Here is a 13,293-nt window from a genome sequence, read left to right on the forward strand (position 1 = left end):
CCATGCATTTTTACATTCAGAGGGGACGGCACTTTTTAAACACGTAGGCCTTAACTTCCAACTCCTCGGCAAGTCCTCTTCCTTTTTTCTCCCGACTGTTGTGGCATTGTCATGTGCAAAGGCTTATGATGATTACAAAATAATTTGAAAATAGAATAAGCACACAGTGCCTAAGTTTGAGGTTTGTTCCGTCTGTCAACATGTGACAGCTGCAGAGCAATTTCCATTGTGGCATGAGTGGTTTTGTGGTAAATGTGCACTCCCATTTATCTAAAATACATCCTAAGCTGTGGCTGCCGCTTCATTATTCGAGCGAGCCGCATGGGTTACAAAGTGCATTTGTTCCCAAATGAAAAATACGAGCAGAAATTTGAATGACTGGAGTGTGTTTGTTTAGAGGAAAACGGGCCTCTCTAGTGGTGTGGAGTTTGTGTGTCAGTTGAGGGAAAAGAGAAACAAAGACAGACAAATACACAGACGAGATGCCTGTTTACTCACATGCCTGCATACTTATTTTCTTAACCAATTTCATTCTTCATCTGCTAAGAAGAAAATTATTTTAATACGTAGAAAAGTCAGGTTTTGTCACCTTGTTTTGCATCGGTTATAGCTGCATCTACAAAGGTCATTATGAAATGTCATGTAGAGCAAAACTGTTGCGCGTGGAAAAAAAAATCTGAATTTAAATACATTTATGAGCTGTAATAAAATGGTTAGAACTCTAACTTATAGAATTAACACCTGCAGTTCAGACCAGATATTTACTTACATTGTATAAATTGGCTTTTAAGCTTTTTTGATAAATGTATTTCGATGCTAAATGTAAGAATCAATCTCAGAACAAAAGCAAAAGAAATCATGGGAAGGTGCTGGTTGACTTTTTGTAAGCGTCACAAATCCTAAAGGGACATGTGGAGAAAAAAAGAAGCAGATTACAGTTTGCAAATAAACGTAGGGACAAATAATTTAACTTCTGAAGAAATTACCTGATTGACTGGGATTGAAGTGTTTGGTGATAATGTCCATTGTTACATTAGAGGAGAAAGGGGGAAGCTTACAAGCCTCAGAACGTCAATCCAGCTATGAAACATGGGAATAGCAGCGTCATGTTATGTGCATGTTTTGGCTGTTGAAGGGGGATTGTGCTTTTACAAACTCATGAGGGAACACTATGTGAAACTATTACAGGAATAGAGTAGAGGACGGATTTTCCAGAAGTGTAGATAAGAACACCATTAGATGTGGTGATCCCCCCAAAGAACTTGAAGCCATAAAAAGATTGTCCACTATACCTGTAAGCAACATGGGTCACTAAGTAAAAATATAGCCAAAGGGGCAACAAGAGAGTCAATGATATGGCAGGGGTCATCGCAAAGCCCTGATCTCAGTCCGATGAAAAACTTTGGGGAGGCAGAGCTGAAAGGGTTCGAGAGAGCAAGGTGGTCTAAAATCCTGACCCAGGTACAGCAGGTCTTCTAGGAGACATGCATGGCCCGACATTCCAGCAAACTGTGGTGAAAAGGAGGCTTATGGAAGTATACTCAAAATATTTGAACCAAGTCATCTGGTTCAAAAGGGAACTCCAGGAAATGTATGTAAACCTTTCAAAAATAGTAGGTCTTTAAATAAACTTAACCGAGAGCTTTTTTATAGTGATACCATGTCCTGCATATCCATCCATATCCATCCATCCATCCATCCATCCATCCATCCATCCATTGATCCATTTGTCCCTCCTGTTCATCCCTCTGTCTCTCCGCTCATCCTTCCATACGTTTGCAAATTATGTGATCTTTTTTACAACACAAAACCTATTTACCTCTTTTATTTACATTTACGACATCTCAGTTTGTTAATCTCTGATTCCTCAGCATGTCTTCAATTTAAAATAGGTTAAAAAATAAGCTTTACTTGTAATGAAATAATCTGTAATTTATTAAGACAAATCAAATATAAGGAATACTTAATGCAATAATGCATTATTTGCATTATTGTTACACATTTTGATTATTTATAAATAATCAAATCAAATTACTTAAATCGAGCACCGACAGTTTCTTATTATATTTATGTGCTAATCTCTGCCATATTCTTTTATTGTAAAGTTTGGTGCATGTTTCTGTCTGTTTCTAAATTATTTTTTTAACAGCTGATCAGTTATTCTGCACTGCACTGAGTCATATGGGTTCGCTTGACAACGAGCGCGAGGATCTATGCGTTATCCTGCGCAGTCGCGAGCCGCATGAACAGCCTCAGTTTCCCATGATTCTAAAGCGTGAGAGAGAACCACTCATTACCGAGCAGCAACAAACCAACAGAGGCAACATGACAGACAAGAAACACACCGTAGACCTGGGCTTGCTGGAGGAGGACGATGAGTTTGAAGAATTCCCAGCTGAGGGTGAATATTTTGTGTTTCTTGGGAAAGTAGAATGTTTTATAGCCCGGAGGTCGTAGGCGCGAGGCTGCGCAACAGTGACTCAGCTAAGCTAGCTGCATTAGCTCTAGCTAGCAGCATTAGCTCTAGCTAGCTAACCGAAAATAAACAAGCATTTCACTGAAACAGATTTATTTTGACAAAATCAGTTGAATCATCTGAGATGTTTGCCGTGTAGTATCTCATAAAACGCACGTCTAATGTGTCTCTTTGAAAACACCTTTCTTTGTTACAGTACATTGTGCTAGCTGCGGCTAGCAGTGCTACACAACGATTTAAAAACATCCGTTAGCACGATAACATGAGATGGTTACTAAACGTGTATGTTGGTAAGATTTAAGAGGGTTCAGGTGTGATGTTGTTGCATCGGTTTATGTGAAAAGTTGGGGTCTCAAACACTAAAATTTGCAAAATGTCTTAGGTAATGCCTTGACATTTTCAGTAAATATTTTTGTACATGTTCTACTTTTTCACTGATTTAAGCAAATAATATTTAATGACCTGACTTCTGATAGTCAAAATTGAACCAAATTATTTTTGTGAAACCTTGAAGTAAATATAAAAGATGTATTAGTTTTTTAAACGATGAACGAGTTTTCAAGGTCAGAATGTAACATTCAGCACTACTTGTTCTACTGCGTTCAGCACTTTTCATATAGACATTGTTTTTTGCAACAATTGATTAAGCCTGCGATCACAAATAAAATGTCATTATTTTTTGTTCTTTAGATAGATTAAAGCAATCCATAACAGAGTATTTGAAAGATTTAACAACATCCAAGTACTCTTAAAGGCAATTCCAAGCATTGTTTTATTGGCCAAAAAAACCTCAACATTATGCACTTACTTTGTTTTTTACAGAAATGGAAAATCAAAATCTTAATCATGTGCGGATGATATTCTTGGTACGTTTCCTTTAGATTAAAAACAAGGATTCTTCAGATTACGAATAGCAATGGCAAATAAACAGATGTTCTTAAAGGAGCGTAATCACCAGTCGCCACAGAGCAACCTCAGCCGCAGACTTGCTGATAATAACATACTTATTAGAAGTAGTCCTGAACATTGGCTTTGTTTTAGGGCGATCACATGTTTACCGCTTTGCGAGTTTAAAATACAATATATACATATAACAAAACTGATTCTGCTGTAACTTTTCAGATTGGACGGGGCTAGATGAAGATGAAGATGCTCATGTTTGGGAAGACAACTGGGACGACGACAATGTAGAGGATGACTTCTCAAACCAGCTAAGGTAATGCTTATATACCAGACTATGAGCAGCTTCACTTAAATCAAAACTGTTAACTAGTAACGTACTAAGTTTAAAGGTCACAGTGGAAAATTAAACAATGAAATGGGAGTAAAGCAGTTTAAGTGCCATTGAAGAGTCTGCATCTAGGTGGTATGGGCAGTTGTATACAAATTGTGAGTGAGAAAGTTTACTATAGAGAAAGTTATAAACAGCAACAGATGAGGGGAAACAGGGAACCGTGCATGAATAAATACCGATTCTTTTGGACTATAGTCGCACACGACTATAAGTTGCTTTTATTTACAAATTTATTTCACACAGTTCCAGGCTAAAAACTGACATTCAATCTGGTAAGGCAATTTATTCAATTTCACAGTTGCATCCACAACCGGCTGAATAACATGAAACATACCTGGGAGGTTGAATTGGGTTAATTAGCATAACGAGCCACCAACTCCAATCTGGAAAGTTCTCATCAGCAAATTTGGTGTCAAAATTACGCTGAAATTAGACCGTTAGCGTAGCAGTGCTACATGCTAAGCTAACAGTATGACACAGCTGTTTAAGAGCAACATAAAGCTCACGTGCATCAGCGAAGTTGTAAAACGCCTGGACAACAAACCTGTAAGCTAGTGCTAGCTGTTATTAGCTTCACATACAGTCCAATAACAAGGTTCTGTCACGGTCTGGCCTCTCCTTTCGAGCTGCACCGCAGCGCAATGGCCTGCTGCGTGAATTTATACTGAAACAGCGAAACAACATACAAACGTGCTCTGTCTTTGTTGTCTATGAGTTAATGTTTCGATTAATTTTTAAGTGGTACAGGAACAGCATATAGTTTTCACAAGCCTAGAGCACCGTCTTGTGGCTACAGATGGTCATGTTTACTACTTGGTTCATGTTGGTCAGAATGATTTACCATTTAAAATTGATATATAAGTCACAGGATCGGATAAACTATGAAAAAAAAGTGTGACTTATAGTCTGAAAACTATACTAACAAATAAAGACAACAGTATTAAGAGTGAAATGTAAAACGACAGCAATGAAATAAATTGTTTACTTTTATGTTATGGAGCTTGAAGGAGCGTAGCCCATTAACCGGGTACCATAGTGTGCGTCAAACTAACAACAGCTAGCGTTGGTTAATGTTGACCGGGAGATTTTCTCCCAGGTGGGGACTTTAATGACCGTTTTATGTTGCTCTCAAACGTCGAGGCATTTAAAACAAACAAACAACGCGTAGCCTGGCGGGGGGAGAGTGGGGTAGACCCTGCTTAGTCCCTTTTTTAAAAGGTGAAGATGTTGCTGAGCCCTGCCGATTGTGTGGATAGGTCAGGAGAAGTCCTTGGCGGTGGGGACGCGCTCTACTGCTTTTGAGTTGATGATGATATCTGTGCAAGAGCGCACCTTCTGGACTTCCTGAAATCTACCACAACCTCCTTAGCTTTGTGCTGTTAAAGATGAGATTGTTGGTGGAGCATCAGGTTGTCAGGATTCCCACGTCCCTCCTGTAGGCTGACTCATCGCCATTCAAGAACAGCCCCACATCGCCCACATATCTGTCATGGGTGAATAGCATGATCATCATGTGGCTCAGTAGGCATCCCTCAGGGACACCTGGCTTCAAGGTGATGGTGGAAGACGTTTAGAACAACTTGAGCACAGTTGGTCAGGAGTGGAGTGTCCAGTTGCAGATGATGGCGTTCAGGCCGGGGCTCTGCAGTTTAGACACCAAACTGGTGGAAATGACCTTGTTAAAGGCTGAGCAGAGGTCCAGGAAGAGCAGCCTGACGTAGATGATTCTCCAGGTGCTCCAGGGCCGTGTGTAGGCTGATGCTGATGTTCCTCTGCTGACCTGGTGGCTCTGTAGGCGAACTGGTGCTGACCCAGCATAGCTGGAACGGTACGCATGATGGGGACTGCAAGCGACTTTTCAAAGCATTTCCCTGTCACATTTCTAATTTTTGTTCCACTGATGCATAATATTTTGACAATGTTATAAAGGGAGGCATGTGGGAACATGGATTGCTATGACAGCTTTCTAGGTTTCATGTAAGGGTGTTGATTTGCCATATCTGTGTTTATAAAACTGAAGCAAGTAATGACGTAGCCTTAATCTGCTATTTTAAACCAATCAAAACATAAATCATCATTGTCCAAAATGTATTATTCACCTCACGTTCTACCTATTGGGTGCATCTGCACCCCCCATACAGCCCAGCATACACTCTTGCACTTTGCTATGCAGGTAGGGGGGGGGGGGGGGGTCCTGCTGTCCGATAGACTAGGAGGTTTGATAAATGAAGTTGTTTAAGTCAGGGGTTCCCAAAGTTGGGGTCCTAAGACACCTCTTCAGGGTCACGGCATGATTTGATGCTGATGAGCTAAAACGATTTAGTATTTCTTTATTTGTGAAACCGACAAAGTATAAACTTGTTTAACATTCCTCATTTAACGCAGGGGGAAAGCTGCACTTTCCTGTTGGAGTTCTTATAAGAATACAACTTTATTCCCATAATTTTACAAATTTATTCTTGTAAAATTATTTTATTCTCATAAAAAAAAACTGCCACCGCCAAAAGGGGGTCACCAGTCTGTAGCCCTGTTATTTCAAGGGTCGCATTGGGAAAGGTTTGGGAACCCCTGGTTTAAATGGTCGGATCTGAAAACACTAACAATAAAAAATGAGATTAAAATTTAATTAAAACTAGACAAGTGCTTGTGTTGGATTCTCGAGTTATAATAACCTTGAGTAAAAATAGTTTTACGGTATTTTCACCTAAATGAAAAAAAAAAAGAAGTAGATAATGATCGAATAGCATTAACATTTGTTCTGAAATGTATGCATAGATTTAAGCAAAAACAATGAAATAAACACATAAGAAACTGGTGTTTCCATACAGCCGAGCTAATTTCCCTAGCAAGTGAAGAAAAAGAGCCAGCTTTTCAGCCAGCTGACCAACAACGTGCAGCAACAGATGCAGAAAGGCAGCGTCCCATTCAGCCAGAGACAGCTTTTGTCCCCCGTCTCTTTCTAAGCCGTCCTAATTTTAATGCCTTAGAACGGCAGGAAAAGCAGAACGAAGGTTTGTTTCACTATCATGAAATCATTATTTATTTATTTCATTTATTTTTAACACCCGGGACCACATTGATGCTCGGAATCAAGCCTCTTTCAAACAACTCTTTTTGGTTTAACCAGGTTAAAGTTAGCTCTTGTAGTCAGCCCACTAGTTTTAAACCCATCTTTTCCGTCACTCTGCTGCTTTCTTATAGTTTCCCGTTAGCGGACTGCCGCATATTTCATAATTTTTAAGTTTTGCACCAAATACTAGGGCTGTCGAAATAAATCAATTAATTGCGCAATAAATATGATTGATTAAAATAATGGCGATAATTTGCGTAGGCATGCTTGCTTATTTCTCCTTATTTCGGTCTCCTCTCTCTGAGGCGGGATAATAAAAGGTTTCCGTAGTTTGCACCAAGCTAACAGCAGCTAGCGCATTAGCTTAGTAGACCGGGAGGCTTTCTTCCAGACAGGAACTTTACTGACCGTTATATGTAGCTCTCAAACGTCGTCGCTTTTAAAACAAACAAGCGACGCTTAGTCTGGGAGTTTTTTGAATTTAAACCAAATTTGGCAACCCACTTAATTTGTCTGAGCCAGTAGGTGAAGAGGATATGCTTGTTATTATGCCATTATATTAGTTGAAATAATGACAATAATATGATTTATCGCAAGAATTTATCGTCCAGCAAAATTTGTTATCGTGACAGATCTACCAAATACGTCTAAAAAATAAAACACGAACTATCCCAAATAAAGTAACTTCCTCCTCACAAATAATCAACACGCGTCGATAGATAAGTGGCTCTGTTTATACTTTAGTACACTCGGGTCATAGCAGTAGTAAAACGCTATTTTATTTAGTTCAATTACAGCAGACCTACCATTAGGTTGTTTCTTAAAGATATTATTATTGTTTAAGGGCACAGCCGCCATCTGTATGTATAATCATCAAATCCATAGCTGTATGCATTATCTAATATTTATGTAGTTCATTTTTTATTTTTTTTTCCTTCTTCACCTCCATCTCTTAATGGTTCTCACAATCAATACCAGAGGGTACTTATGCCCCAACCACCCACCAGTAATTATCTCTGCTGACTTGATCTTTTCTATTTTCTTTCTGTTTCCTGCAGAGCGGAGCTGGAGAAACATGGTTACAAGATGGAGACGTCCTAGTGGCTCGCACCGTTCGCTCCTCAGTGACGTTGTACATGGACGTTTATATTTATCGCTCGCTGACCATTTGCCACCAGAAACCTTTCTAATCTGTTTCATTCTTTTCTAATAAAAACTGATGATGTTTGGGGTAAATAAATGCATCTTGAGTTTTTTTTTTTTTTCTTTTTACCAGCAAGATTTACTTTTAACAACCAGGTGTAATTTTAAGAATAAATTAAGCCATTTTAGCATTTTAATTGGCTTATTTGCCTTCGTTTTGAATTGATTTGCTTCATCCTAAGTAACTTTAAGGAGCCAGTTGGGATTGAACGGACTTTAATAGAACGTTTTAAGTATTTTTATTTATTTATTTTGGGAGAAAGCCTCATGAATTGACCGACGATGGATGAGAACCCTGTTTTGGGCTAAAATATGGTTAGCAAGTTTTAAAACTGGCTGATCTCAAAATGAAAACCCATGTCAGATCTGCTCAGTTTGCTCTGGTTTTATTGTTGTTTTCCTCTAGTATTGTCCCTTAAGGTTCGGATTACGTATATCCTGGACGCCACTCAGACTGAAGCACCGGATGAAGGCGAACGCATTTTTTTAGCGCCAGTATTTTTACTGACGAGGGTCAACGAGGTGACAGAGTGACAAAGGAGGGAACAAAAAGTGTGAGACCAGAGAAAGCTGAGATGGTCATGAATGGTGCACATCACTGCCAGCGAGCAGAGTCGGTTCCTCAGCGCCGTGCTGCACAGCCCCCCCCCCCCCCCCCTCCTCTCTCAGCCCCACAGCGCTGAGCCGAGTCCCTGAAGGAGAGATTATCTACTGCCGTGTTTGTCAGAGGTAGGGAGGGGGTCTCAGCATGGGGCCTGCCATGCCCGGGCCTGCCCCTCGCTGCCAGCCAGGCCCTTCTCTTCCGTTCAGCACAGCGGGGGGGCGCTCGCGCTGAACCAGAGGCCAATTTGTCCCCGCCGCACTTCCCCGGCAAAAATGATTTCTCTCTGTGTTTTCACCACTCTTGGTCCAAGGGTCCAAATGAGGTGAAATGGATGCCAGTAAGAGCGAGGTTACCGAGGCTGCTTCCCCCCCCCCACCCCCCCTGAAAGCAACTTTAGCGCTGCAGCAGTGTCTGTGCTACATTTAGTACCTTGGCACGCTTTATAGCTTGTTGCAGCTGTAAAGTTAGTTGTTTATATGGTTGAACACGAAAATCAGAGATTTGTCCTTTTTTAAGGAAAACATCGGAAAGGCGTTTTATCCGTTTTGAAGAATAAAACCAACATGGTAAAAAAAATAGATCTCACTGTGGTGTGTAGAGAACAATAGGTGGAACAAATTCAACATCAATGTTTTCTGTTAATAAAACAAATAGCCTTTAGATCATTGTATGTAGCTGATTTGTTACTATTAGCACCTGGAGCTTGCATTGTTTTTGAGTTTTCTGGATAATCTATGATTAAAAAAAACAGGTTTTAAAATGATAGTCAATTATCAGCCCAATTACACATCGGGAACTTTAAAAAAATGAAAATCCAAAAAAGAAAAGTTAAACTGTCACTGGATCCTCACATAACGTTGAGCTCGCTATAATGCCTGAATCTTTAAAAAAAAGAGTCAAAATCAAAAACCTTAGCTGGCCAAAGTGACTTAAATGTTTCAGTTTTGTCGGTGAGGCCAAATGAAAGAGTGCTCTGTTGTAGTTCAGTTCATACCAAAGATTTTTAAGAGAAAACGCGTTTAAGCAAGAAGCATGGCGGTGGGATTGTCACGGTTGGGGATAGGGGAATGACTTTTCTCAGTTGAACATTATAAATTGAGGATTGGACTGCAAAAACAGAACTAAAAATAAGTAATATTTTCTTAAAATTAGTGTATCTGTCCTTGATTTGAGCAGGTAAATAAGATGATCTGCCAATGGGATAAGACGTTTGCACTTAAAATAGGAACAACTCATCTCCATCGTCTTATTTCAACTGCAGAATGACTAATTATCTTATTTTAGGGGTCAAACTACTCATTCCATTGACAGATAATATTATTTACCTGTTCAAATCTAGGACAAAAACACAAATTTAAAGATTTTTACTTATTTTTAGATCCGTTTTTGCAGTGTGGAGAACATGGTGAGAAGATGTGGAGCTCTAAGGAGCTGGCAGAGCGTTGCCACATTCAGACGTCGGATATTAACGATTATCTCTGGTTGACCATTTGCAGCAGGTTTAAAGAATCTAATTGTTTTTTTTTTATCCTTTGCTGTATCAAAAACTGATGGAAGTTAAGTGTTTGAAAAATAAATGTTTCCTTAATTAATTTTTATTCATCAACCTGTTGTATATCACATTAATACATGAAGCAATATCTGCAATAAATCAGATCTTTAGCTAAGAGCTCCAGTGTTCTTTGAGCAACACAAGGTTATATTTGTGAGAGATAAAGTTGAGCCCATTTTGAGCTGTTATGTTAGGTTACTCCGTTTTTCGTAGCGACACACAGAGGACTAATCTGAATCACTGAAAGAAAGGAAATAAAAACAAAATGTTGAACCTTCAGCGGGGTAGAACATATTCGGGCTAACACTGAGCGAAATGCAGATTAAATTGAAACAGAGTAGAAGCTGTTTGCTCGACCTTGAGAATATTAGGTTTGGCATAAACTGTTAAATTACTACGCATGTATGTTTACTTTTCAAAACTGTTTTAAGTAAAATCATCCTCATCTTGACACATAAAGAGGATTACATAGGTAATCAATGTGAAGTAAGAGCTATTACAAATTAAAAACGTGCATGCTTCATCTTTCAGTTACAAAAATTGGGTTCTTGAGAAGTATCCTGGATCGTGGATTTGATTCCTGTTTCACAAACTGACTCAACTACAGGATTAGAAAAACCAGACCAATCATTTTTAATAGGCATGATTATTATAATTATGATATTGTGACCAAAAGAGGTGATTCTAAAAGAAAGAAATCAGTTTTTCTAATTCAGTTCAAATATACTTCCCAAAGGTAAAATAAACATTGTAGTAATCCATATTATAGAGGTTTCTTCACCTGAAGACGCGTCTGAATGGAGACGGTCTGTTGTTGTATGGCGGGCTCATGCAGAGGACGCTCAGGGTTGTCTTTAAGGATCTGAAAAATCCAACTTTGCAAAATCATCTCCAGAGGAACAGAGACAGCTTTCTTTATCAGCTTACTGTTTTTTTTTTTTTTTTTTTTACCCCTGCCTCATAAACTGCTGCCCCAACAGATTATGACAGAGAAAGATCCCGCAACCCCAACTTGGACATTTAGACGACCTGCTGCGTTTCGCTGCCAGCTGTGAATGACCTAAGTTTCCTCAACAAGTACAGTCTGCTCTGTCCCGTCCTGTAGATTTCCTTCACTGTAGATTTCTTCACAACATCCAGTCCATCCTGTTTTCAATCAATCAATCAATCAATTTTTTGTTTTTTTTAATTTCCTTTATTTAACCAGGTAAACCCCGTTGAGATCTGGATCTCATTTTCAAGGGGGACCTGGGCAGAAATCTGCAAAAACCTGGTTACAAAAATAAAACCAATTAATACATATGCACAAATATAAAACAATAAAAACAATTTAAAAGCAGTGACACTGTTTCATACAAGCTTGTTGTCTATCTTTAAGAACCGCTCGAAATAAGTCCAATGAAATAGTTTCTGACATCTTGAGCTCAGACTGGAGCTGATTCCACGCTATAGGATCCAACACACTGAATGCTTTCTTTCCTTTATCAGTTCAAATCAGATTTTATTGTCAATTACAATTTGCATTGCAATCGAAAAATCAGTTCCAGTACAACCGTCCATCACATAAACAAACAAACATTTTGGGAGGAACCTGGGGCTTTCCAGGTAAGCATTAAAATTTTTATACAGTCTTAACATGTAAACTGGTCACTCATGACAGTTCTAAGTGAAATTTGATAATCCCTTTTTTTTTTCCTTCCTCCACTTCCTTCTTTCCAGCCGTCTACCTTTGTTTCACCACAGCAGTTTGCTGAATTGCACCAGGTTCTAGTTAAGATAAGATAAGATAAGATAAGATAGGCTTTATTGATCTCGCATTGGAGAAATTCACTTGTCACATCGGCATAGTGAAGAAGGTGCCAAAAGGAGGAAAAGGTGTGTCAGGTATATACAGTGTGTCCACATATATACAGTGGATCAAAAAATAAGAAAAATAAAAATACAAAAAGGAAATAAAGCGATTTAGGATGTCTTATGTACATTCATGGTGACTTATATACAAATGTATTGACGTACATTAAAGAGGTTATAACAGCAGAGGTCACTTCTTCTCAGGATTGTTGCACAGGTTATAGTTAGAGAAAAGTAAGTACTAGTAAGTATTGCAGGTTAAAAACTCCAGAAAATGAACTCTGTCCAAAGAGAGAAAACGTGTAAGCATGATGACAAGCATCTGACAGTCCCGTCTTGTCTTCAGGGAGAATGCCAACCCCCTGTTTACCTGGAGTTATTATCCCAATTATCTGTACATCACAGCCAAACAGCTCTCTAGAGCACATAGTCTGTATTGTGTGCTCCAGCTGCCACTGATATACATATTAATGGCAAAAATAAACATTGGGTAAAAAAAAAAAAAGAGAAAGCAGGGTCTCGTGCGTCGGGGGCTGATTTAGGGATGCGGGTTGCTCAGATCTGTTTATGTCCGCGAAACTAAGGGCCCTGGGCTCAGATGATTATTCGAAGGGCTGGGAAGTCACTCGAGTGAAAGAATCGGTAAGTGAGAGGAACAGAGGAGGACCTGTGACCATTTTGTTTGTGCTGAGAGCGTAAGATTGCTCCCTTGTGTTCGGCGCTGTCGAGGGCCTCCGCGGGCCCCGTCAGTATTCAGCCCCACAAAGATCGGCGGCCTTGTCAATCCCGCCGCACTTCCATCTCATTCAGTCGCAAGCCCTAATTTCTGCATCCATTGTTGCTGTTGTTGCTGCTCCTCGGTGACCTGCGTGATGATCATTGGATCGACTGACTCACGGTGGCTTCTCGTGGAGTATTGGAACAAAAAATTATAGGTACAATTTCAATCATTTCCACGGGGGGAAAAAAAAAAAAACGTGTGCAGAAGTTACACTTTGCACCGCTGCAGCTCCCAAGAACTGATTCTTTTTCTTCCAGACTCTGGGATAAGCATTCTCTTGTTTGCAAATCGTTTCCCCTCAGCCCACGCAGGCCTGAGACCACATGCAAGAGAGCAGCCAATGGAACTGTGGCGAGGACTATTTCATAACACTTCATGTTGGAAGATGGCAGATCCATTGTTCTCGAGGCCCACAAGCCTGTGGGCGAGAGTCCCCGCTGTGTCTGCGCTGTGGAAACACAG

General features: G+C 39.7%; 1 protein-coding gene across 1 annotated transcript; it reads left to right on the top strand.

The window, feature by feature from the left end:
- The first annotated feature begins 2,249 nt into the window (after positions 1–2,249).
- On the top strand, positions 2,250–8,084 carry sem1 (SEM1 26S proteasome complex subunit). Its single transcript, XM_012851697.3, has 3 exons — positions 2,250–2,401; positions 3,599–3,692; positions 7,899–8,084. Exons 1-3 carry the CDS (start codon positions 2,263–2,265, stop codon positions 7,939–7,941), a joined length of 276 nt encoding a protein of 91 aa, XP_012707151.3. The 5' UTR covers positions 2,250–2,262; the 3' UTR covers positions 7,942–8,084.
- Positions 8,085–13,293: the final 5,209 nt, after the last annotated feature.

The sequence above is a fragment of the Fundulus heteroclitus genome, chromosome 13 (assembly GCF_011125445.2).
Source record: "Fundulus heteroclitus isolate FHET01 chromosome 13, MU-UCD_Fhet_4.1, whole genome shotgun sequence".
Taxonomy (NCBI): domain Eukaryota; kingdom Metazoa; phylum Chordata; class Actinopteri; order Cyprinodontiformes; family Fundulidae; genus Fundulus; species Fundulus heteroclitus.